The 26,611-nt window shown below is 45.7% G+C and overlaps 2 protein-coding genes across 11 annotated transcripts in view; one reads left to right on the forward strand and one right to left on the reverse strand.

Annotated features, from left to right (window-relative positions):
* MYO9A (myosin IXA) overlaps positions 1–12,761 on the forward strand; it is a 282,854-nt gene extending 270,093 nt beyond the window's left edge. The window contains exons 39-41 of the mRNA XM_019659575.1: positions 8,739–8,941; positions 10,904–11,046; positions 11,605–12,761. Coding sequence (XP_019515120.1) covers positions 8,739–8,941; positions 10,904–11,046; positions 11,605–12,068 — 810 coding nt within the window. The 3' untranslated portion in view covers positions 12,069–12,761. The remainder of the gene's footprint in view (positions 1–8,738; positions 8,942–10,903; positions 11,047–11,604) is intronic.
* On the reverse strand, positions 11,815–25,763 carry NR2E3 (nuclear receptor subfamily 2 group E member 3). Of its 10 annotated transcripts, none has more exons than XR_002125915.1 (12): positions 25,648–25,763; positions 25,022–25,148; positions 24,781–24,884; positions 24,441–24,689; positions 24,157–24,314; positions 23,058–23,304; positions 22,708–22,813; positions 19,923–20,150; positions 18,751–18,953; positions 18,066–18,143; positions 17,465–17,690; positions 11,815–11,904 (listed from the first exon to the last, which is right to left on the reverse strand). XR_002125915.1 is itself a non-coding variant. In XM_019659577.1 (8 exons), exons 1-8 carry the CDS (start codon positions 25,727–25,729, stop codon positions 20,018–20,020), a joined length of 1,206 nt encoding a protein of 401 aa, XP_019515122.1. In that variant the 5' UTR covers positions 25,730–25,763; the 3' UTR covers positions 19,146–20,017. The 10 variants fall into 10 exon arrangements, 2 of the variants coding, with proteins under 2 accessions (XP_019515122.1, XP_019515123.1); XR_002125914.1 differs by having other exon boundaries at positions 18,498–18,953; XR_002125916.1 differs by having other exon boundaries at positions 17,465–17,635; positions 18,066–18,953.
* Positions 25,764–26,611: the final 848 nt, after the last annotated feature.

The following is a 26,611-nucleotide window of genomic DNA, read 5'->3' on the forward strand; positions in this document are numbered from 1 at the left end:
CACTGTGTTGATACTGTCTGTAAACCCTGCTCTCTGCCTTCTTCTGAGTCATCCTATGTTAAATTTTCACACTGATCTTGTGTTTCAAGAGCTACCTTCTTAATACTTTCTTTACTTCTTGATCTGTTAATCAAAAGTAGAGTAATGTTGATGAAAAAACATCCAACCTAAGAGAAAGCTTGTAAGAGTTTATTTGAGCCAAACTGACAATTGCTAGGAAACAAAGTCTCAATGGATTGAGAAAATATTTTGGAAAATGGCGGGTTGGCAACTTATTTTATACATTAGAATTAAAGGAGAAGGTTACATGAAATCCATTGGTTATAGATTAAGGGGTGGGAGAAAGCAAAGCGGGGAAATCTCTGGGACTGGATTAAAAAGTCAAATGGTGAGACACACACTTCTTTTATTGGTTTGTCGGAAAAGTCATGACACATTTTTGCAACGAAAACACATAAAAAATACGTCATGACTTTTCTGACATCCCGATACATTAGTGGGTTCGGATAGTTAATACCATTTTATACAGCACATTGAGATAGTATTTGGGAAACAAGATAACAATGAGGGGTCCTGTAGTTTCCTACTCTGTTGTGCCCCCTGGGGGGGTCTGGAAAGGGATTATTCCTACATTCCAAGGGTATGGTATCTTAGATGCAAAAAGACAATAGACAGGCTCACTTAAGGTGAAGATTGACCTTTGTCAAGGAAGCCACAGGCCAAGGATGTGACTTCCCACCTTAGTTAGGGATTTGTATGTTCACGTCATCCTACGTGGTTATTTTCAGCCTCCTGAGCTTGTCAGGTTTAACCTGTGGCCCCTTTTCCATCCTCAATTGTAATCCTTGTGTTCCTCCCATTGTGTGTTTTAGAACACAGGAGTGGAAGAGTTAGCCTGAATGCACTCAGAATTTGCCCCCAATTTACCTGCCTGGGCTAAGTCAGCAGTTTCTACTTCTGAGACAGCATATCCTCCTTCCTTCTTCCCAAAATCAGCTTGGAAATCTGTCAGTTTATTGCCTCATGCTATTCAAAACGTATGAGTATATTTGCATAAATAGCTAACTTTGAAAAGCTCTTAAAATATCTTTTATATTATGAAATACAACACATAGAAAAGGACAGAAACATACATATACACCCTAATAAGTGATAAAGTGAACATGCACATAACCACTTACAGTTAAGGAATAGAACATTGCCAACTCTTTCAGAAGCGCCCCTTTCTCTTTCCAATCACAGTCCTTTCTCTCCCTCTACTTGAGTTTTATGTTAATCATTCTATTTTTTTGTTGTTGTTTTCCCACTGAAGTATGTAGCCCTGAGCACTATAGTTTTGTTGTTTCTGTTTTGAGCTTTATCTAAATGGAATCATATAACATGTATTATTTTATATGTGACTTATTTCATTCACCTTTATGTGCATAAGATGTTTCTGTATTGTGTTTAGTTGTAGCTCATTTTTGCTGCTGTGTAGCATTGTAGTGTGTACATACACCACAATTTAACCATTCTCACGTGGGTGGACACGTGGCTTGTGTTTTAGGGAATTGTGAATAATGCTACTATGAACGTTCTCATACATGTGTTTTGTTGGGGATATATAGGACTGGAATTACTGGGTCACAGGGTATGTGTATCATCGACTTCAGTACATAATGCCAAACTTTTTTCCAAAATGAAAAATTTTGGAAAAATTTAGGAGTGTGAGTTCCCAATTGCTCTCTACCTCCTCTCCAGCACTTGTATTCCCTTATTTCTTAATTTGAGTCATTCTAATGGATGTGTGATTGTGATTTTAATTTGCATTTCTGTGCTGTGACTCAAATGTGCTTAAGTACCTTTTCATAAGTACATTGGCCTTTTTTGTGAAGAATCTGTTCAAAGCTCTTGCCCATCTTTCTAACTGGGTTGTCTGTCTTTTTCTGATCTGTAGGAGTTCTTTGTGAATCAGAATGTAAACCCTTAAGTGGTTACTTCTGTTGCAAATTTCTTCCACTCTTAAAAGTGTTGTTGGCTTTACCAGAAGTTCTTAATTTTAATAATGTGGCCTAATTTTTCAGCTTTTTCTTTAGGCTAGTACTTTTGGTATCATGATTAAGACATTTTTTACTACCTGATATTATGAAGATAATCTTTTTTTTTTTTAAGCTGAGCCATCCTGCCACCTGTTGGCAGCTCAGCGGCTGCTCAGCTCAGGCCAGGAATCGAACCGCTTGTTGCTCAGAGCTCAAACTCTTGAGCGAGCTCTTAACCAACTGATCCATTCGGCCGGCCCTATGAAGATAATCTTTATTATCTTCTAAAACTTTACTGTTTTGCCTTTCATATTCAGGTATACAGTCCACCTGGGGACAGTTTTTTTTGTATGTGGTATAATGTAGGGAGTGGTCTTTATATTTGCACATGGATGTCCAGTTTTTCCAGCACCATTTATTTATAAAAGGATTCTTTCCATACTGCCCAAAGGCCCCCTTTTGTTGTAAATCAAGAGTCTATACATGGGTGGGTCAGTTTCCAAGCTCTCTGTTTTAACCAGCTTTGTGCCGACACCACTATTTTAATTACTATAGTTTTCTAACAGTATCTGCTAGGACAAGTCATTATAACTTCTTCTTCAGTAGTGTTTTGACTGTTGTTGGTGCTTTATATTGCCATACAGATTATAGAATCAGCTTCACAAAAACTCTCTTGGGATTTATATTAAGGTTGCATTGAATATACTTTAGGGAGTGTTGACATTTTTACAGTATTGATTGTTCCCATCCATGAACATAATATATCTTCCCATTCATGTAGATCAATAATTCCTCTCAAAAGTGTTTTATGGTTTTATGTGTAGAAATTTTACATATCTTCAGTACGAATTATTACCAGGATTTTAATATTTTAATGCAATTATAAATGTTATTTAGGGCTGGCCGAGTGGCGCGATGGCTTGGGATGCCAGAGGGCCCCAGTTCAGATCCCACATATGAGGGCCAGTGACGCTGCCCTCTACAGCTAAGATGCTGAACAACAGCTCAACCTGGAGCTGGGCGGCCGTGAGTCGCCGGCGACCGTGTAGGCTGCAGCCCCTGCTGCAGTGGGTTGCCATGGGCTACTGTGTATAGCCAGCAGGCAATGTGAGCGGCCAGCAGCCACAGTGAGCGGCCGTCCAGAAGCTGGCAACTGATCTGCCTCACCTGGGAAGAGCGCAATGATGGTGCCAACTTGGGCCAGTGAAGCAACATCCTCCACAACTAGACTGAAGAACAAAAGGACAGCAACTTGTCTGTTCCCCTTCCCCCAATTCCCCAGCGCTGTTCCCATCCCCCAATTCCCCAATAAAAATCTTTAAAAAAAAAAAATAAATAAATGTTATTTAAATTTTTTTATATTCTGTTTGTTGCTTATTAAATAAAAATACAGTAATGCCTTGGTTTGCGAGCATAATTCGTTCCAGAAACAAACTACTTGTATTGCAAGACATCGCTTGTTTATCAAGTTAAAATGTATTATTAAGTTGGTGCAAAAGTAATAGTGGTTTTTGCCAATCCATTATTACTTTTGCACCAACCTAACAGAAATGTTTGCTCGTCTTGTGGAACACTCGCAAACCAAGTCACTCGCAATTCAAGGTTTTACTGTACAGTTGATTTTGGTGTTTTTCACCTTGTATCCAGCAAGCTTGCTTAACTCACTTATTCTAATAATTATTCCATGGGTATCTTTGGATTTCCTACCTCTGCAGTCATATTGTTCATGAGTAGCAATAGTTTCACTTGTTCTTTTATAGTCCTTATGCCTTTTATTTCTTTTTCTTACATTAGCTAGAACCTGTAGTACAGTGTCGAAAGGAAGTGGTAATAGGGTCATTTTTGGCATTTTCCAGCCTCAAAGGGAAAGCCTTCAACCTTTTACCACTAAATATGATGTTTGCTATAGAACTTTTATAGATGCTTTAAGAAATTTAATATGTTCCTCTCTATTCCTGGTTTTCTAAGAGTTGTTCTTGTGATTCAATGTTGAATTTTGTGAAATGCCTTTATTGCATATATTGAGTTGTTCATGAGACTTTTATTTTATTGATGTGGAATATTACACCGAGTGATTTTCTAATGTTAAACCATCATTATACACTGCAATAAATCCAACATAGTCATGTGGTAATATCCTTCTTACATCTTGCTTGACTCAGTTTATAATATGTTGTTTAGGATTTTTACACCTGTGTTTATGAGTAAAATTGTCCTATAATGGTTCTTTCATTTAATATCCTTGTTATGTATTAATATCACGGTTATGCTGGCCTCTAAAAATGAGCTGGGGAATATTCCTTTTTTTTCTTTCTTGGAAGAACGTGTGTGTCGTTTCTTTTTGTTTGCTAGTGAAATCATCTACACCTAGATTTTTTCTAGAAAGTTTGTATATTTGTGGATTCAATTTATAAGATTATTCACTTTTATTTCTTCTTAGACAGTATTAATTACTTGGATTTTTGTAGAAATTTCTCCTCTTTGTATAAAATTTCAGATTTATCGAAGTAAAGTTGTACATAGTAGCCTTTATCCTTTTTATGTCTACAAGGTTTGTAGTGATATCTCTGTTTCATTCCTGCCTTTTGTTATTTGTGATCTCTTTTTATGTTCATCAGTCTTGCCAGCGTTATAATTTTTTTATTAGTCTTTTCAAAGAGCTACATTTTAGCTCTGGTCCTCTGTTTTCTAATATTTTTTACTTGTGTCTTTTTCCCTCCTTAGACTTTTTTATTCTTTATTTACGTTTCTGAAAAAAAAATGCTTACATCTTTAATTTTTAATCCTCTTTTCTGCTGTATGCATATAAGGCTACAACTTTAAGGTAGGCAGAGTTAAACTGTGACCTTCATATTGTTGTTTATTAGTTCAAAATATTTTCTAATTTCCATTGTGATTTCTTCTTTAGTCATGTGTGTGTTAGAAGTATATTTCTTAGTTTTTGTATATAGAGATTTTTAGTTTTCTCTTTGTAATTGCACTATTGGAAAACTTATTTTAAATACCTTTAAAGGTCAGATAAATTATTTTAACCCTAAGAAATGTATTGTCTTTGCTGTATGTGCTCTAAAATAATGAGTGTACTGTAGTTGTGTGATACTGAATTCCGTATATGCCCTTATTAGATCACTTAGGTTTAAGTTGTTCAGTTCTACAGCTTTACTGATTTGTGTGTACATGCTTGTTTCCTCTGTGCCAATTATAGCTTTGTCTATTTCTTTGAGTATTCTGTCAGTATTTTACTTTAAACCTTTAAAGCTGTTGCTTAGGTACTTACAAGTTTGGAAATGTTATATCTTCTTAATAATTTGAACTTTTATCATTGTGAAATATCGCTGTTCATCACAGGTAACATTTCTTATCTTAAAGTTTACTTTATCTAGAATTAATATAGACACCAGTTTTCTTTTGATTAGATATGGTATGTCTTTTATTCATCCTTTTACTCTCAGCCTTTCTGAATTCTTATGTTTTGTATGCGTCTCTTGTAAACTTCATGTGGTTGGATTTTATTTTTTAATACAGTCTGATAATCTTTAGATTTTAATGAGAGCATTTAATTTATTTACATTTAATGTAATCACTGATATCTTTGGATTTAAATCTATTTTTATTATGTGCTTTTTTTTAATTTATTTTTTTATTGGGAAATCCGGGAAGGGGAACAGACAAGTTGCTGTTCTTTTGTTCTTCAGTCTAGTTGTGGAGGGCGTCACTTCACTGGACCATGTTGGTATTATCATTGCGCTCTTCCAGGGTGAGGCAGTTGCTCGTCGGCCATTGGACGGCGGGCTCAGGACAGCTCACGAAAGCACACACCAGCTGCCGGCTGCTCACGGTAGCTTACAGCTCACTGCAGCCCCACTGCAGCTTACGCTGTCGCCGGCGACTCACCACAGCTCAGCTCCAGGTTGAACTGTTGTTCATCATCTTAGCTGTAGAGGGCGCAGCATCAGTGGACTTCATGCGGCATCTGAACAGGGTGAGGGTGGGGGGCCCAGGGGGCCTGCTGCTGCTCATAGCTGGCATCCCAAGCCAACTCTTAACCAGTGCACCACTCGGCCGGCCCATTATGTGCTTTTTTTTTTTAAAACCTTATGTGTGTTTTATTTCTTGTCTTATTTGTTCTTTTTTTGCCTTTTTCTTTTGACTATTTTTTATTCAGTTTTTTTCTTTTGTCAGTTTAGAAGTTTTTACACTGTTTTACTCTTCTTTTTGTAGTTAACCTAAAGATTACAGCAAAAGTCTATTACCTATCAGTCTGTTAGTTGGTACTTTTATCTTTTTCTTAGATAATGCAAGGACTTTAATATGCTTTAGCTATTATATAATATAGTTGGTATTGTTGTATTTCTAATTATCTGTATATTTTTTAATCCAACATATTATTCTTACGTTTTATACAGTCAGTATTCATTTAGACTGACCTATTCACTGTTTCATTGCTGTTCACTTCTCCCCCCTGACTTTTCTTCTTGGGGCATTTTCTATCTGCCCTTTAGTGTTTCCTTTAGTGCAGGTCTGCTGGTGACGAGTTCTCTTCTCTAGTCTGTCTGAAAATGTCTGTATTTCAGCTTCATTCTTGAAGGTTGTTTTTTCTATGTATACAATTCTAGGTTGGCAGTTACTTTTTTCTTTCATGACTTTGAAAATACCATCTATTGTTTTCTGCCTTCCATCATTTCTATTGAAAAATAAGCTTTGTATCGTTATTCTTTGTTGTAGGTCCATTTTTTTTGTCCTGACTGCTTTTAAGATTTTTCTCTTGCCTTGATTTTTAGCAGTTTTGTCTGGGTATATGGACTTCTATTTATTTACCTTTTCAGAGGTTAAAGGCTTTCTTCAGTCAGTAGGTTGATATATTTAATTGGTTTGAAAAATGCTTTGCCCTTGTCAATATTTCTTCTACAGGATCTCTCTCCTCTCCTGGCGTTCTTTTTACATATAGTAGATCCTTTTATTGTGTCCTGTCTTTTACCTTCTTTTCTGAATTTTTCTAGAAAATATTTTGTTCTTTTTTCCCTGCTTGATTGTTTATATTTTCTTCTGATCTAACTTCTGGTCCATTAATTCAGCTATGTCTTTCGATCTTTTTCAGCATGGTTATTTTAAGTCTGTCTTATAGCCACAATGTCTGGAGTCATTGATAGTTTCTGTTTTCTGTTGTTTTTATTGGTTTTCATTTACATTGTCTTGTTTCCTTTTGTGCTTGGTTACCTTTGATTATGTCTGACGTAGTATTTGAAAAATTTATAAAAATATTTTGAGGTGCCCGCTTTGGCAGCACATATACTGAAATTGGAATGATGCAGAGAAGATTAGCATGGCCCCTGCGCAAGGATGACACACAAATTCGTGAAGCATTCCACATATAGAGAGAGGCTTCGTTCCTCCAAAGAATGCTTTCATTTTGTCTGCCAGGTGCTAGGACACTAGCAGCCTGAGGTTACTTTAATTCAATTTTAGGGATTATAATTTTTTGGACCATTCAAATGACTTGCAGCTAGGCTGCAGTGTCTGCAAGAACTATTACAATTCCATTTTTTCTTTATGTCTAGGATATAAACCTTGGGGATCCTAGCACTAGGCATGGAGGTTTTATCAGGCAGCAGCCCACACCCTTGTGTGGGTCTGGACTCCAGCTTTTATTCTGTGTCCCAGGGGTTGGCAAACTCATTCTGTAAAGGACCAGAGAGGAAATATTTTAGGCTTTGTAAACCATATAGTCTTCGTTGCAACAATCAGTGCTGCCATTGTCCCGCAAAAGACAATGTGTTAATTAATGAGCATGAATGTGTTCCAGTAAAACTTTATAAAACCAGGCATTTGGCCCATGGGCCTTGGTTTGCTGATCCTGCTGTAGTCTGACAGAAGCTCTGCTCAGACTCTCAGTCACCTCTTCTTAAATTTGGATTAGCCCTAAATGCCGGCCTAGCCTCTTCTTGGCCCACTGTATCAGCTCCCTCGTGCCTTTAAGACTATGTTGAGTTTTTTATGTTTGGTCCAGTTGTTCTGGTTTAATCTGCAATACCTAGACAGTCATTATCAGAAGCTAAAGTTATATACATGGTAACCAATTTAAAAGCAATAAGATTTTTCTTCTCTCTGATCAAGAAAAAAGTTCCTTGAGTTGTTCTCAGGGAATATCTCTCACTAGTACCCTGTGACATATAAATGACTTTTTAAAAAATGAAACTCAGTTTCAGGATATGTTTCTGTTGTTTTCCTAGACAGGTTGTGTGTTCTGGGGTTAAAGGTGAAGAGCAGTGCTGTCCACCTGAACACTGTCCTGGTGGGAATATTCTGGACCTGCTCCCTTTCAGGGTGTAGCCACGAGCCACCTGTGGCCAGTGCGAATGCAGAACTAAATTTGTACTGATTTAATTTTAATTAATTTATATCTAAATAGCCTTGTGTGGATATTTAGTTTGAAGTGGATGCAGCTTAGATTAAAAGAACAGACTTGTCTTAGTACCCAGTGTGTTCTGACACTCAGTCCCACCCACAGAAGCATCCATTTTCCAGGGCTCTTGCAAGACATTCACAACCTAAATGTGTTCGATGAATGGTATCTCACTAAATATCTTAGGCCTTGGAGAATGTTTCCATTGATTTTTACCATTCACCTAATGAGATGGAAGTACACTTGTTATCCTAAGCGGGCCACGTAAAACTGATGTCGTCCTCTGTTTACTTTCTAACATGGATTTGTCTTTGCAGGGAAAGGGGCGTCCTCGTCGTGGAAACTATCCAGGCCCATCCTCCCCTGTTGTAGTTCAGTTGCCTTCTGTGTCTGATGTCCCAGAAGAGACGCTAACTGGTGAGGCGGCCATGGAGACTGACATCACAGAGCAACAGCAGGCAGCTATGCAGCAGGAGGAAAGGGTGCTGACGGAGCAGATCGAGAGCCTGCAGAAGGAGAAGTGAGCGTCCATTATCATTTGTGTTCATTTCCTTCCCTCTGTCCTTTCTTTACCTTATTTAGTAAACAGCTCCTATGTGGCAAGCCCTGTGTCAGGCAACATAGGGAACATGGAGACTACAAAAACATGTTGCCTGCACTCAGGTAACAGTGTGCAAGTTGTCACCTCACGGAGCGAAGCTCCATGAGCAGTGAGACCTAAAGCTGCTACAGTGACGATTCTAGACAGGCTGACTGTGTGTCGGTCTTAGCCAAGATTCCTAACGGTCAGAGACCACCTCTGTAAACAGATTTGTCTTAAAAAGGAAGAAGAAGGATTCTCAGGCTAAGACAAAGTCCCTCCCAGAATGGCATTACTCAGTATTATTATCTGAAGATCAGTAGAGCCATGAGGCCAGCAGCTAGGTGGTCAGGGTAGAGCGGCAACTCTAGTGGATGCAGGGGTACTGGGTGGAGAAATTGGTGGCAGTTTAGGAGATGGACAGATAAGCAGCTCTGTGACCTCCAGCGTCACTGGAGCCAGGGGTGGCGGGTAACACTGTCCTGGGGGTGACATGAACATCCCCCCAGTTCTGCCTGAAGGTGCCATGTGCTGGTTCTGATCGACAATGATGACTGTCAAGTTTTAAGGGGATTTTTGTTCCTGAATTCCAGGATCCCTGGAGTGAGAGCTTGGTTCATGTGGGAATAGGAGTCTGTCTGTCAGGATTCATTCTAGAATTTAGGCAAGCTGAAAAAGCAGCTGGGGCTCAGCTGTGTAGGTCACGAGAAGGCAAACGTGGTATACTTGAGCAGGCTATCCAGTATAAGAATGACCTGAGTAGAGGCCCTGAGTCAGCTTTGGCAAAAATGGTTTGAGATGTTGACGGATGAGTAGGAATCTGTAGGATGGGAGAGTCTTCGCAGAGAGAGGAAAGTACGCACAGTCTCAGGTGTGAACGCACGTGGCTTCTGGCGATGGCATCGCAGCACGGAGTTTCTGGTGACATTATCCTTGAAAAGATTGTCTGTGAATCTCAAGCTAGGTAGTGGAGGTACTGAGGGATGAATAGTTTAAGCTAGGTGGAGTGAAAGTGAAGCTTAAAGGGTTCTGAAAGGGAGGATACCTGATGAAAGAGGGAGTAAGAGCTGGAAGGATAGGGTGTGGACGAGTGGAGCCCTGGGTTCAGCTGATGCGTTTCCACGGTCTTCCCCCTGGAGAAAGTTGCCTATATACAGTGAGGAAAGGTTAGAATGTGCAGATACAAAGGGACTTGGTGCGAGGGTACTGAAGTGAGCTGTTACAGAGATATTGATTGAATTAGGTTAGGCTGATGTCCGGCAGTAGTGAGACAGCGAGATTAGGACCCAGGCACCAAAGGCGTCAGGGAATGGGGGGAATAACTGAGGTAGGAGGGAGATTGGTGAGAAGGAGTAGAGGATATTTTAAATGGAGACGGCATCAACTTCAAAGGAGAGAAAAGATCAGTGTGACTTCAGCCAGAGGTCTCTCTGTGATCAAGGTAGAGAATATGGTCAATAGCCAGTTAGTAAAGTTTCATGGAAAATGGTTTAAGAGCTGGAAGGAATCTTAAAGACTAGTTCATTTAATCTCTTTGTTTTGTGGATGAGGAAACTGAGGTCCAGGGAGAGGGAAGGACTTCCCTGATGCGTTAGGAATGAGTTTAGAGCAGGTTTAGAACCATAATCTCCTGGTTTTATTTTAACACAGGATCTTCCCCCATCTCATCCTGAGCCCCGTGGTAGGTCCCAACCTCTGCTGTCTGTCATTTGTCCTCTAGTCTGTGAAGTTTTAGCCTTCCATTCCTGAGCCTACAGGTCCTGTCGCCACCCTGGAGGGGAATAGTAAGAAATGGGACCATTTTTGCTACTCCAATTCCTGACTTTCATGGAAGGTCGTTTCTCCTTTTGTCTTCCTTCCACTTCCTATGAAATGCCAATGGATTTCTTGACTGTCTTACAGGGAGGAACTAACATTTGAGATGCTTGTCCTGGAACCCCGTGCCTCTGATGATGAAACGCTTGAGTCTGAGGCCTCCATTGGGACTGCTGACAGCTCAGAAAATTTGAACATTGAGTCTGAAGGTGCCATCTCTGAGAAATCAGGTAAATGAACGAGGTAGACCAAAGACTCCAGATTTGTTTTGCAAAGGAGGATTAAGGATTCCCAAGCTAAGACAGAGTCCCTTTCCAGAATGCCTTGACCTTACATGAAAAGGTGACAAAGTCCTAAGGAGGTGAAATGTACTGATCTTTGTGAACCTTCCATATAAATTGTTTATTAGACAAAGCCTGCCATTTTTGGTAATTTAATGTTTTCTGCATTCACCACAGTGAAAGCCAGTAATACCAACAATGCTGTCTTACTGACCCATGATGCATTTTCTCAGGGTGGGTAGTTTCCTAAATGATGGTGACAGTCATAGACCTTCCCGAGTGGCACAGTCCAACTCCAGGCTTCCATGGGACTGATTCTGAAATGATGACGTAGAAATGGATGGCAACGCTTCCCAGGTTAGGACATCTGTGCAAAGTAGGGCATCCTGGACCCTCCACATCATAGCCCACACAGATTCACGTAGGAACAGTGACCCCTGTTCCTTGCACGATGGTTTGCATTAGAGGGAACTGTCATTTACAGATTTGGTCTCTTTTGTGCATTAGAGAGAAGCTTAGCCCTTAGCTCCCTGAAGGCAGCTGGCAAGTCTGAACCTTCTAGCAAGTTCCGAAAGCAGCTAAAAAAGCAGCATGACTCTCTGGATTCGGTGGACTCTTCAGCCTCTTCTTTATGTTCATCTAACACTGCATCTTCTCACGCGACCAGAAAACGATTTCAGATTTATTCCAAATCTCCATTCTACCGAGCTGTCTCAGCTGGTGAGGCCCTGGGAGTGGAAGGGCCGCTGGGCCAGACCAAATCCGTGGAAGACAGGCCTCAGTTCATCAGCAGAGGAACCTTCAACCCTGAAAAGGGCAAGCAGAAATTAAAGAATGTGAAAAACTCACCTCAGAAAACCAAAGAGACCCCAGAGGGAACCGCCATGTCTGGCCGCAGGAAAGCTGTGGACCCAGACTGCAGCTCCACCCAACAGCTAACTCTCTTTGGAAATAATGAGTTTATGGTCTGAACTGGCAGATGTGTGTTCTTTCATGGCTGCAGAGTGGTGAACACATCTCATCTGGGGGCCTCTTCTGATCACCTTGTCCATGGTCGTCCATCCTAGGTGTGGTCCTGCCTCGTGCCCACAGAACTGAGACTTAGTGTGCTGAATTCGTTGGCCTCCCGCCAAAATGGAAAGGCCCCTCTAAGCCTGCGGGGGTGGTGCCAGCTGTGCCTTGGCTGCTGTACTGGACTAGAGATTTCACTAAACAAACCACCGAGGGCCTGGAGCTTTGGGTCAGTGGTGGAGGTCCCCTCTCTGTGGTCGCCTCTTCCATCCTCTTTTCCCTTCCCAGAGGTGGGTGTGGGCCTGGGGGACCCGCTGATTTCTGACATTTGAAGAAAACATATAAATCTTCCTTAACCGTGAAAGCAAAAGCCTTTGGGTTTATTTTGGGATAGTTAGGAGCTGGGGTAGAATATACTTTTTTTCCAAGGATTTATAAACAAAATGCCTAAGCCCTCTATTTTAAGATTTTTGAAAAAACTTCATGTTATATTCTGGGGAAAGTAAAAAAGCAATTGTTTCCATTAAGCCATCAGAGAACGTCTCAGACACCTGGTTACACATGAAGAAGCGAGTACATGTTTTGTTTTTTGGTGATGTTTGATGTAATAATAATCAGCGCTGGTTTAACTCCTGGTTACTTCCTGCCAAATATTTTGCATGGGCTGAAGTTTCAGTAGCCATACTGTTCTTATATTTCTCTGTCCAAGGATCAGGTTGCTCTGATTTTTTTTTTTAACTGTTGCAGAGATTTGGTGATCCCTAAACAAGAAGGTTCCAACCTAGTCCAGCCAGTCTTTTCTCTTTGTATAGATTAAGCTGAAGATCACATATTCATAGGCTGGTGGATTTCAACCACAAACTCAGACAATTAATGTCACCATTTAATCACGTCTCCCAAAACATTCACACACAATACTGCATGAATAACTGTTACAGAAAGCTGCCAAAAAAATAAGAGAAAAGGTTTTCATATGACCCATCTAATTTTTATCTTCTTTTCCTCAGACCATCAGTATTAAATAGATTTTTAAAAATCAAGGACTACTTGAAGCTATTTTTGTTAATATTCTGGTTACTGAAGTTTACTGTAAATATATATGTATAGTATGCACATTTCTTTTTAACCTTATGCTTCCCTCCTCCCCGTGGAATTTCTTCCCCCAGATTATGGGTCATTGGACTGGGAGGTGACACCTCCCGTCCCTGGACTGAGGGACAAGTCAGACCATCTCTCACCACTGGGTGTCTCCATACACCTGAGTTACAATAGCATTTTAAGCTTCGTAGGATTCGTGGGATTCGAAATCTGTTTTTGCTATTTATGATACATGGAAAATGAAACATGTTACCCTTTCTTGAGATAAGTATGTGAAAATGTTTATTTTTAAGATTTGTTTTAAAGTTACTAAATGCATCTTGTCTAACTACCACATGCACTGTTCTAAAAAAAGAGCCTTTACCACCTGTAACCTGAATTTTGGTTATTCTTCCTTTTCATGCGTCTTTGATTTGAAGTTATGGAAATACTAAGACTTGTGTTAAGGCAGAGCATCTCCTGTTACTCAGCGCGGAGCCTCGCGCCACTGGCTGCGTGGCTGTTGTCAAGCCCGAGGTACCTCTCGGAATGTGGTTCCCGCTAAAGGCAGCGGGAGTCTTACCCGCCCCTGGTCTGGGTTCAGCAGTGATCTAGGGAAGGGAATCCTTTCAAATCCAGAATGATGATGGTTAGTGAGTAAATGTTCGCTTTTATAGCCCACAAACACCGGCCAGCTTGTTTGTGCTGTTCTGAGGAGTCATAAATGGGAAGCCTTTAAATAATTGAATTTTGGAGACTCCCCTGGAGGAAAACCCAGGTCCTCAGCATGGCATGTCCCAGGGGGATCGCTGCCCAGGCCCCGGCCCCTGGCAGGCCACAACCTGGCCCAGTGCCCCTGGGAGAGTCTGCTCTGGGCCTGACGGCCTTTCCACCTGCTCCAAACATTGGTTCAGTACCACACAAAAAGGCGATGACCCTTTCCTTCAGCCCCGAGGAATGGCCTGGAGAACACATCTGGGCACATGTTCTCCTCCTAAACCTATGTGGAATTTTTTGATGTTGCTATTGTTGTTTTTTGCAGAATAAGTTTTTGGCAGTTAAAAAACTACTCATTTAAGTCACTTTATAGGAACTCAGCAATGGATGTTAAGAGACTTTATAATTTTTCTCAGGGACCTGAAACCTGAATTTGGATAAAATTAAATAAAAAATATTTGTTTTTCAGTTGCTAGATTTGTGGATTTCTAGTCATTTAACAAGCTGCCAAAATGGAGGGTGGTGGGGAGAAGAGATCATGAAATTGTAAGAATGGAGAACAAGTGTGTGCCCCTCCGTGTGAAGGAGAGAAAGCCGTTGTTCTCATAGAGTAATAGGCATTGTGGCCTGATAAAGAGATGAAGTTGGAACTCTTGAAAACTGCCAGAACCAAGTGCTGTATCTCCTTCCATTTGATCTTACGGGTTCTCTCCCTGGTTCAGGTTCCATCACCATGAAGTGAGCTGCACACGATACAGTCACTTACGATTAAGATACTTGCTCTTAATATGTATCACATCTGTGTGTCCTGTTGTTTCTCCTTTGCATGTTTTCTTTGATCTCAGATGCCTCCTGGCCCATCCTCCAAAATGCAGAGCACTGTTCTTACCACACAGCCCCAGCCCCAAACAAAGGCTGGGTTCTCAACTCTCTCCTTTAAAGCCAACACGTCCCTTATCGTGGATAATGTCATGGAAGCAGAGGCATGTAGTTTTGGGGGCCACATTGGGTATCACAAAGTGAGGCAAATGACTTTAACAGCAAATACAGGAAGAGTTCGGAGGAGACCTGCTTAATTTAGTTTGTAAAGCACTTTGTACTTCTGCCGTTTGAATCACTTTGCCACAGTGGGCTCTGGGAACACAAAGGGACAGCCAGCCTTCCCTGAGTCTCGCAGAGGCAGACCTCTTACCCTGCGAGGAGGTTAGTGGAGAATTCCCCGCTCTGTCACGATAGGGTTGTTTTTACTGTCAGAGGCAGAGTGTCCCAGACTCGCTGAGAAGAGGTGCCGCTCGGTGCAGCCCACTCCGTGCCCGTGGGCCGTGGTTACTTTAATACGATGAATGTGTGCGCCTCATGAGCACTTCGGTGAAGCAGAGAAATCAGGATGTGTTCAGAACTCAGAGTTTTAATTTAAAAAAAAATGCAGTCCAGACGGCTTTCCTTATCCTTCTTTCTCCTCTTTTTTTCCCTTGGTGGGGAGCTGGACATGGGGCACGCATCACTGTGTTGACAAATGTGTTACGTCTACCCAAAATTCTGTGACAACTCCCCAGCATCGTCCCCCCAACACCATGCTCGCCTTGATGGTGAAGTTCCTTGGTATTTGTGGGAGTCCTGTCTCTCTCTCTCTGCCCCTAAAATACTTTGAACCACTTTTCTCTGGAACCCTTCCCATTTGGTGTTAAAAGGTAACAGCAGAATGGTGATGGGACATGGGTCTGTTATGTCATCTTGGTCTCTTGGTTGAAACTGGTTTTGAAAAAGCCCCACCAAGGGGTCTATCACCTTGTTATCCACCCTTATTACCTATTTATCAGCCCTCTTAGGTCATAGAAAAGTGACACCTTTTGAACCAAGTAATTGTATTTTCTAGGGGAAAGGTGTGTGCTACAGATTAGTATTATTTTAATGGATTTAAAGTAATTTATAAGTATGCTGAGTGTAAATTTTTAAAAGACTATGTATTGTAAAAGGACATATCCTGTGAAATATAATATTTTACTGTTAAACAGAATAATTCTATAAGAAGAATGACATTTCACCCACGGAACTGATTACATTCCTGATACAATCAACAGGCACTTTGTATTTTTGAGGGAGTTGGGGGGGAGCAAGACATCATCTGTATAAAGTCCAGTTTGTGTCACTGAAAATATGCACTGTATGGCTACAAAGCAGCTTGAACAAATCACCCCAATGGCTCATTAAAGAACAAAAGCTTCCAGTAGCAGCAATGCGTGTGGTTTGTTTTCTGACCGTCCTGGCTCCCGCCCCAACTCGCTCCAACCTGATCCCAAGGAACAGCAATGTTTTTTGTTTGTTAAACTGATTTTTTTAAGGAAAAGGCTGAGCCCAAAGTTGACAGTGCAGAGGTGGTGGTGGTTGGAACTCAACTGAGTGCACGTGATGGTGAGATTGAAGCTGCTGGTTCCCTTCATGGATTCTAGCTGCTGGCCATCCCCAATTCATCTCATCCGCTTAGGGCTGGCTGGGCAGGGAAGGCGATACACCTGCATTTAGGGTCCTCACCAAAAGGGCCGTGAAGAAGTGGCAGTACCTGCTTATAGAGGCCCAAGAGTTCAAACCTAGTTTGTCGTTTTTGTCTGCCATTCTACTTCAGTCATTTGCCCTCTCTGGGTGTTAGTTTTCCTCTCTGGAAATGAGTTCTCTTCCCCAGGTTTCTGAATAACTAACTCCTACTGACTCTCAGGCCTCAGTGTAAAACAGTTCTAGTTGGAAATTGCCTCTTCTCCCTTGAACTGGGTTAGATGTCTTGTGTTCTCAACAGTTCCCAGTATTTGTGGCACCAAAACAGTTTGATGTCAGCTTCCCAAGGCAGGAAATGTGACTGTCTTGCTGACTCTGAAATCCCCAGCACCTAACAAAAGGTGCCAGCACTTAAATATCAGAAGAGAGCATTGAATGAGATCAGAGCTTCCCAAACCCCAAACCAGGTCTAAGGTAAATGGAAAAAAAAGAATGTAGTAAATTTTTCCCTAACACTAAATTCATTGACTTTTTAAAACCTGAGATTATCCTTCCCATTTCTTGGTAAAGTTTACATTTACATTTTTGCATTAAACTACATCGAAATGATAAGGATAGAGTAAATGTTGCTTTAAATTTCCTTAATTGGCCCAACAAAACCTAGAGATAACTGCTTTTAAAACTTACCCCTGTGATTACTGAATTTATAACAAACCTTTCAATTATAAAGATGAGCACGTGAAGATGAGGAGATGTTAAGTTATAAAGAGACCAGATCTTTGGTTTTTTAAAAATTGTCCATTCTCCTAGATTGGGAAATAGTACAGGGTCTTAGAGCCAGGGATATACCCATGAAAGTAGATAAGACACGTGATATGTTTAATCTTGTAGGCACCTCGGACACCTAGTTGTGGAGTGGTTCACTTCCCACTTCTGTGTTGCCATTAATCCTTCAAGTATTTCCTGAGCGCCCACACTGGTGAATAAGACAAAATTCCCTGCCCCGTGGTGCTGGCATCCTAGTGGGGAGAACCCATCATGCCCACCAGATGGAGACAAGTTATCGTAATACCTGGGTTCCGTCATCAGGCTATATTCGTTCACTTGAATGGGTGCTTCTTGGCATCTTTCAGTCTTTCTCTGCCCCTTAAGGGTCGAGGAGGAGATGTGTCTTCTGAACCTGAAAACTGCAGCTGAAAGGCCCACGGAACCACTTCTGTGTGCTTCATAACCAAAGACATTTCTGGTATTGAGGGCAAAAAGGAACTTCCATAGTATCCCCTCTCGCGGCAAGGGTCCTAGATGCAGTAAAAGAGCTGTTACCCATCCGAATTTTAGTGGGGCCGATTTACAGCAAAAGGTTGAATAAATGCTTGACTTGACAGAGCTACATTGTCTTAGGAAAACGGAAGCCACTCACTATGTTCCAGGTGAAAGGGCTTCATATAGGAATTAGGGGCTTAACATCAACACTGGAAGAACTGGGCAAGTTGGGCAGTTCTCAGGAGGCTGAGAAAGCCAACACAGATGTCAGCCAGAAGTTTCTAAATTCTCAACAGCTTGCCCGGAAGCGACTGCAGTTCTAAAGAAGGCCGCTGTGAAATTGCCATCTGCCACACATCCGGCCACAGCTGCCTCTGGAGAACAATGGAGAAGAATGGCTTCTCGCTTACCTTCCAAATCTCAGGAGTGCCCTCTTTCCCTTAGCAAACCACAGGGGCAGGGATCCTGGGAAATGTAGTTCCTGGAATCTGCAATGAACACAGGCCTTAGAAGGGCAGGTGGTATGGATGCCACCAGCTTAGACCTCCTTTAATTCTCCAAGACTTCCTCCTGGAGACCCCAAACAATGCCTTTCCCAGTGTAGCTCTGCTGTGTTCCCACATCCTAGACACCGCCTGTGAACTTCAGCAGGCTGCCTTTGCAGTCTTAGGGTCTCAAAGCAAGACTAGGGTAAGTGTGCAGGGCCTAGCTGGTCATATTTCAACCATGTTTCTTGCTGAAGTGCCTTTGCTCAGGCTTTCTATACATAGGCCTTTAAACCTACAGGCAAAACTTTGGGTAGGGAATTGGAAGGGACGATGACATTACAGACATTAAATCACCCGAATAACTGAGGCAAGTCGGACCCTTTCAGAAGATGAAGAGTCTCAAGTAGTTTGAGTGCTTAAGTGGGCTGGACCTCAGCTGGGCAGGATTTTCCACTCTTTCCATCCTGGGCACCAACCTAGCAATGGTCATTTCCAAAGCAAAGTGTTCTGAACCGTTCTCCCTCCATCACTCTCCCTCCATCACCACAGGATATCTGTGTCAGCTGGGAGAATCCAGGCACAGGCCAAAGGGCAGGGAATTTCTCACATGACCTTTCCTTCTTGACTTCAAGCATCTCTCTTCTTTGAAGGAGAAAATGCAGCAGACTGTTCAGGGGCTCCAGAGGTTGAGGGGGTGAGGGCAGGAGGCAGTGCCACAGCTGAGCAGAGTCACAGCACGTCCGAGTCCTCGCTAAGCCTCAGGGTTTTCATTCATAAACGTGGATGATTTTTCCCTCCCCAAGAGTTAATCTGAGGATTAAACAACCATGCACAATGGGTACTTGGTTCACTGCCTGGTATATGAAGTGTCTGATACATGTTAATTGTTTTATTATTTTATTATTATATTATTATTATTAATTATTTTCTAGGTCTTCTGGGTCTGTCTGTGAAAAGGATGAGGTTTGTCTGAGCTTCATCAGCCTTCATCAGGAATTAGGAAGTGGACATGACCCTTCACAAAAAGGACTGGTTAGCTGCCTTGTGTTGAGTTGGATGGTGCTCAGCTTTGGGGATGGGGAGTGAGGGAGGATAAGGAAGAGAAAGACTGAGAGAAGCCATGGGAGGTGGGGTGCCATCTAGAGGGGAGCTGGGTGGTTGCATCCTGCGGGAGGTTTTCACCTGGCTGGAATTCATTGTACCTGGACTCTGACACGGAGCGGAAGCCCCACGGAGCTCAGGACCCTGTGCCCGTTCCTTAAGGGTCCTCAGAAGGAGGGCCTTGGCCACACTCATTTCCCTGGTTTTGTGTGTTCACTTTTTCATTGAGGTCTAACATAATACAGTAAAGTGCACAAATCTTATGCGCACAGCCTAAATAATTTTTATGAATGAATATATTTGTGAAATCACCTCCCAGATCAAATAAAGAACATTTGGAGCACACTAAAAGGCCCCCTTGGGTCCTTTGCCAATCACCCCACCTCCCGCCCCAGGGGTAACCACTGTTCCAATGTCTGTCACCACCAGTTCGTCTGACCTGTTCTGGGACTTCGTATAAGTGGAACTTGTGCCTGGCTTCTTTTCTTCAACTTATGTCTGCGAAATTTACCCATGTTGTCACATATATTGGTAGTACATTCTTTTTTATTTCTGTTTTCCATTATATGAATATACCATGATTGACTCGGCCATCAACGTACAGTTTGGGGCTACTATGAATAAAGCTGCTATGAATATTATAGTATCTCTTGGTGGACATTTCTGCTAGGTACACACCTCCAGGTGGAATTGCTGGGTCACAGGGCAGGCAAGTGTTTTACATCCGTAGACTGTTTTCCAAAGCGGCTGTGCCCACTTTACTTCCGCCTCCATTAGTTTTTGAACATATCACAGAGGAGCTTTTCCATTGGAGTATTCCCGATGGTCTTGCGGAAAAACAGGAGCTCCACGCGTTCAGAAGCGATAAACCTCAAAGAAGGGAGGAGCAGGAGCAATTTCCCAAACCTGAACGGGAGACGGGACATCAGCCTTTGAATTATCGTCCCTGAGCGGGCTTCCTGGGGGCAGTGGCCTGGCTGAAGGAGAGGAGAGGTGAGAGGTATGGGGGAGTAGGAGGAATTTTGAGGAAAGGCCCCATTTACTAGAGGGGTTCCCGCCACCTACCCCGGACCCGTTGTTGCCTCCCTCTGATATGTTTAGTTGAGGAGTGCAATGAAAATATGAATAAACATTGTTTATTATGTGTAAAGATCATTATAAAGTGAGAAATGCTTTATATTAATATATGTGATTATGTTATTATTAATCATATATACTATTATTGTGATTATCTGATGAATACTATATATATTTGAATAAGAAGATAAATTCCCTTCTGTAAGCCACCTAGGATGATAGTGGAACCATTAGTGAAAACGTCCCGAAGCGGAAGCATAGTTTTTGTGGCTGAGATGCTCACCCAAAAAATAAGTAATTGTCATTTTAAATAAGAACCATTTACTGAGGCAAGGATCCTCAGGGTGAAGAAGGTGGACGGTGAAGCCCCAAGTTACAGATGGGGGGACTGTACCTTTCTCAGGTAGGAGCCCTGATAGCTGGGGTCAATGCCCAATGTCAAGGAGGCTGCTCCAAAGTGAGCCCCTGCACGCCCACCTCCCACCATGGAGATCTGTGGCAAGCCTGCCCCCGCCCCCCCCCTCCCCGATCCCCAGGGCTCGCTTCCTCTTGTGAGTGCAAATGAGTGGCACTGAGCAGCCGCACACCCCTCCCTGTGCCTTCCCTCTTCTGTGTGTCTGATCTAAGCGATTCAGAAAGAAGTAACTGTAAAGTCAAGGAGAGAAATTGGTTTTTGCACTGTGGAAATTGACTCACTAGTGGGTCTGAAATTAAATGTAGTGAGTTACATTAAAAGCCAGTCGTTTAGAAAGAATACAAGTGTCAGACTAAGTTATACAAAGTAAGGCATTGTTTGGTGGGACTTTGTTTTAGTGTCTGTGTGTGTTGGGTTATGATGGAAATTGTATTGCTCCCTGAGTCTTGCTGTTTTTAAAAACTGAAATACGCTGACTTAGAGAACCCCACATCACTCTCAACACTCAGTTCTGCCTTAGCTGGGACCGAACTGCTCTAGAAGTGATGCCGGAAATCTTAATCAGAATTTTGAACTTTGACACAAAACCGATATGCTGGGACGTCTCTGGGAGGGAGCCGGACAGGGACTTGGCTGAGGAGGCTTCCATTGTCTGTGGTGACCATCCTTAGGCTGTCCTGTCAGCTTTTCAGCAGTGTTCTCCTGCGCTCATGAGCAGCTGCAATTTTTCTGTGCAGCGCGATATTCCTAGTACCCTCTGACTCTTTTTAAAGGGGAATTACCTCTTCTCATGACCATTTCTCAGATTAGAGGTGAAGTGAGGTTGTGCATGTTAGCTTACCTCTTCAGAAAGAACTACTGGGGCCCCGGAGCATGCAGATGACATGGCCCAAAATAGCCAGAAGACGCTAGAGCCAACCAGCCCGACCCTGGGCGGCTCCACTGTCCCTGCTGGGTTCGGGCCGAGCTGGGCGACCCAGAGCACTGGCCCTTTCCCCACCCTCTCCACCGTACCCTCAGCCCACCGCGACTGCCCCCTAACCCAGCCGGGCTGGGCGTTGCCCACACACATAGCTTACGCAAGTCCATCCCCAGGAGCCGTTCCTCTGCACGCCCACCACACCTTGTCGTGTTCCCTCAGAACTCCTTTTGCCTCCTGAGACTCCTGTTTATTTCATGACCACCTCGTCTCCAAATCGCTCCTCTTCCCTTACATCCTCCCAAGTGCCAAGTCGGACCGTTCCCGGTCCTGGAGGCTCTTGGATCTGTCCTCTCCTTTCTACTCCGGAGGAGCAGACTCCAGGGACTTCCGGGACGATGGCAGCATCTCTGCACTCGCTGCCATGCCGTCCGCAGGAAGTCTAGATCTGTGTACAACACCCTCCCACTCACTGAATCAGACATGGCCTTGGCTGGCATTCAAAGTCCTCAACAGGCCATCCCAGAGTGCCATTCTGGCTTAATCTCCCACCTTGTCACGGGCAGCAGTGTTGTACCTTCCAAACTGGGCCCCTGTCCTAAGAACACATCCAAGTTTGCCGCCCCCACGTATGTGTGTCTCTCTCTTTATCCCTTTGTAAATGATGATGATTTCTCTTCTTTTAGACCCACCCTTCCTTCCAAGTCCTGCCTCCACAGGCCCTGTCAGGTCTGCGGTCACCCCACCCCCACCCCCACCCCCTCCCAGTGGGTCTCTCTCTCCTTCAGACCCATGCAGCCCCCTACCTGACCAGGGTAGTGCTCATCTTCAGTGTGGCCACCGTCCCGGGCATCCCCGGGACGCAGCACATTTTGGTCCCCACTCCTGGGCCTGGCTCTGTACCTGTCACACCGCAGATGTCGGATCTGTGCTGGTTGAGCTGAGACCCTTGTCCTGTCTAATCAGTACAGCCCTGAGGTGGAGCCAGATTGGTGGGCGGGGGGTGAAGAAGGGACGGGATAGGTGGGCAGGGGGGCGAGTACTCAGGTCACCTCACAGGCTGGCTGGGGTGGTGGGCTTTGCTGTGCTGGCTCAGCATCACCTGGGACTGGTCCTGCAAGGCCTCCACCTGCTCCGGATCCTTCAGGCCCCGCGTTTCTGGACAGGAGCAGCAGCGGTGAGCCCCTCTCCCATCCCACCCTGCCCTCACAATCAGCCCGGGCCCGCAGGAGGGGTGCTCCCAGCCCTATGCCTCCTCTCTCCTCCTGCTCCGCAGGGAAGAAGTCTGCACGTATCTGGGCCTATATGGGGTGACGAAGGGAAAGTGAGGGGCAGGAGGAAGTCATTCCCATTCTTCATCCCCGACCACGTATCTGGAAGGCTTGGGCAAAGACTCAGCTACCTGGTTTGAAGAGGACCAGGGCCTTCATGCAGGCAAACTCTGTGGGGTCCACCGCCAACGCCCGGAACCGTGAGATGGTTTCCTGCAGGATTCGCATCTCCATGCTGGCCAATGCCAGCCGGCCCTGGGAGCTGCCAGCCGCCGGGGCCTCCGGAGGGGCCAGCAGTGGGCAGTGGTTCAGAGGCAGAGACCACTGGATGGCTCCGAGGAGGAAGAGTTCACTCCACGCCTCTTCCAGCAAGATCACCTGTGCTCAGAGAGGGAGGGAGTGTGGTCGCTGGTACACAGTATCCCTGGCTCAGCCTGCAGCCTGTGCCACCGTCTAAGGTGCCCTAGGAAAGGAAGGGCCGGTCCTGGGGGCCTGGGACATTCTCAGAGCTCTGGAATTTGACACCATCTGGCCTCGCTGCCTAGGCTCCAAGACACTGTGGGCTCCACCTGGAGCCGCGCCTGGAACACTTATGGAAGCCTAGAGCTGTGGGGAGTGGGGCAGCCTCGGGGACATTCCCCATGAGCACCCTAAGTCGAGGGTACTTGGAAGACGCTGCCTGACTTCTGAACTGCTGCATCCAAACCACTGGTTCGGCTCTGGCCTCTGTGCCTCTGTTCTCATTTATCATAACATGTCGGTCTGCTTGCCCACAAGAAGTGCAGAGGGGCGTCCCAGAGATGACAAGGCTGGGCTGAAACTCAAGCCCCGGCACCAGAGGCCTTCGTGTCCCCACGGAGCCCAGAACCTTTACCCACGCTGCTCAGGGTGTGCAGACCACTCACTGCATACAGTGTGTGCAGGGCCTGAGGTTCTGTTTGGGAGGAAAAAGACCCCAGGCCATGGGCACTACTTTCAAACCCCTGCTCTGCTTTCTGTGCCCCTGGCCAGCACTGTCCCCTAGGTGCTCATCCCAACCATCATCGCTGCCCAGAGACGTGAGCAACCCTGACAGTCACAACCCTGACACATGTACTCCTGATTATCACTAACTCAGAGGTGTGGGCGACCGACAGTGGCCATCCCAAGGCGCATGCACCGCCAATCATCACCTGCATGGGTGTGTGCGCCCCCAGCCCCGTGGCTTGTGGGGCTGCCTCACGGGTGTACCTGGTCCCGGAAAGGCAGGTTGGAGAACACCGGCAGGTTCTTGGCCCACTTGACCGCCATGAAGAGCAGGCGAGCTGACGTCTCATGGATGCTTTCTGGGCCACAAGGGGAGGAGGGGACCTCGGGGTCATTGCTGGTGACATCGATGTTCTCATCAGCTGTTGGAGGAGGAGGCTGTGACATCAGCCTCTGCTCTTTGGCAGGCGGCAGGAGGTGCGCAGGGGCCTGGGTGTGGGGGTAAATGCTGGGGACTGACCCGGGAACTCAGCCTTCCCCCCATTTACCATCCTCTGGCTCCAGCTTAGCACAGGTTTCGGCTGTTATAAGGCTGGCCATGAAGTGGTGGTGACCTGGAGGTGTGAGGGCCCCCGGCCCCAAGGCTCTGGCTGCAGAAACAGACATGGGGCCCCGTGGGCTGGGCCCTGCTGAGGCCGGCAGTGCCACCAGGGGCGCCAGCTGGGGCTCCCTGTCTGACACCATCCTCTCCAGGCGGACGTGGGCTGTGCTTCGGGGCTGGCGCTCATTCTGCACGGCTGGGGAGACAGGAAAGGTCAGGACCCCGCCCCCCAGTCATGCACTCCCATCTCTTCTGTCACGCCTCTCCAGGTTGGCTCCCCGACTCACCGTCCTGGTTCATACCCGCCTGCAGGCACTTCTTCAGCCGGCAGGCCTGGCACTGGTTCCTATGGGCCTTGTCCACCGGGCACATCCCTGCCCCCACCTGGCACCTGCAGGTGGAGGGAGCTGCGGGCATCAATGTGCTGCGCAGACCCTGGACCTCAGGCTTTGGACATGTTCGCCCTAACCGCCCCTTCCCCTCCCAGGGACCTGGCAGGGCTGTCCCGGGGGTCCTGCCCTCCCTCACCTATAGATGAGCCTCCGCCTCACGCTCCTCTTGAAGAAGCCGCTGCAGCCGTTGCAGGCGTGGATGCCATAGTGCTTCCCACTGCTGCTGTCCCCGCACACGCGGCACTGGACGGAGGGGCCCACGCCTGAGCGGCAGGGGCAGGGGCTGGGCGGGGCTGGGCCGCACACCCCTCCCACAGCCTCAGGGACCCCTCGACCGCGCGCGCATTTCCTTCCCATCTGGAGAAAGGCCTCCTTTAGCATACGCACCTCACCCCGCCTCCCGGCTTTTGCCCTCTCGCCTCCCTCTATAGCCAGCTTTCAGCAAGAGCACTGCTCTCTGCCTCCACCTTCCACCTCCCGTTCCCTCTGTCTGCAGTTGCCTCAGGCTCCATCATCGCACACAAACATCTGGACAGCGCCTCAGCGACCTCCCTCCACTGACAAACCCTCCTCTTCCCTTCCTATCGGCTCAGCTGTCCTGTCCTGGCTCTGCTGACCCCTGTGTGTCTAGGATTCTGGGTTTCCCAGCAGGTTCCCTCACCCTTGCCCACAGTTCTTGGGCTGGGCCAGTTGCTCTGGCTCCTTTCACGGCGCACACTTTGACCCCCAAGGGCTGAGACCCTACCTCCAGGAAAGCCATACCTGCCTGCTCCTCCCCCAGGGCCCATCTGCCTGGAGACTCCTTCCTGGAGGCAGCCACAGCCATCTGCGCAGCTGCAGCCATGTTGGATGGAGCTTGTGGGCGCTGTGGGCCGAGTCCTGGCGGGTCCCAGGGCAGCCTCTGCTTTGCTGCCTGAGGGACGCCTCCCAGGACGCTGAGCCAGTAGGCCTGTGCCTCCCTGTGTCTACCTCTGTCTCTCTATTTGTGCCCCTGTCTCTCTTCTCTCTCTGCTTCTCCCTGTTGCTAGCCCTGTGTGACCTCCGTCTGCTTTTGTCTCTCTCTCCCTGTCTGTTGTCTCTGTCCTCTTGCCTTCTGTCCCCTCTGTCTGAACTCAGGAGCTGCCCCAACTTCTCTTCACAGCAGCGGCTCTGGCTGGAGGAGATTTCTCCCAGGACAGCGCGCTGCACGCAGCCTATGATCCTCTTAATCTTTACTGTCTCCACAGGGGATCAACCAGCCACACCTGCAGCATTACCAAGGTGCCCCCGGAGGCAGTCCATCCTGCTGCCCCTGCACCAGCCCCCAGGCTGCCCAGTGTCCCCAGGTCCCACCTGCCCAGTGCTCTCAAGCTGTTCACCGTCCAATGCCAAATCTTCAAGGGAGGTGTGGACTCCACTTCCTCCAGGACTTGAACCTTACTGAGCTGGTTAGTATGCTTCCAGGGACAAGTGTGTGGCTGGGGTGTGTGTGCCCCTGTGGCTCTGCTCAGGTGGTGCTCACTGTAGGTCCTGGGTAGGTCCAGCTCCTACTCCCTGATACGGGACTGCTTAGGGCCCAGGATTTGAGGGTCCTGGCCCCTGTGGAAGGTTAGCGTTCCCCAGACACCTGGCACAGAGGCAACTCCCATCACACTTGGGAATGGGTCCAGTGTAGGGTCTGAGGCTAACCTGGAGGCGGGGAGGCCTGGGGCCCAATGTGCAGGGGTCTCCTTCAGGCCTGTGAGGC

Source organism: Hipposideros armiger, unplaced genomic scaffold (genome assembly GCF_001890085.2).
Source record: "Hipposideros armiger isolate ML-2016 unplaced genomic scaffold, ASM189008v1 scaffold_302, whole genome shotgun sequence".
NCBI lineage: Eukaryota > Metazoa > Chordata > Mammalia > Chiroptera > Hipposideridae > Hipposideros > Hipposideros armiger.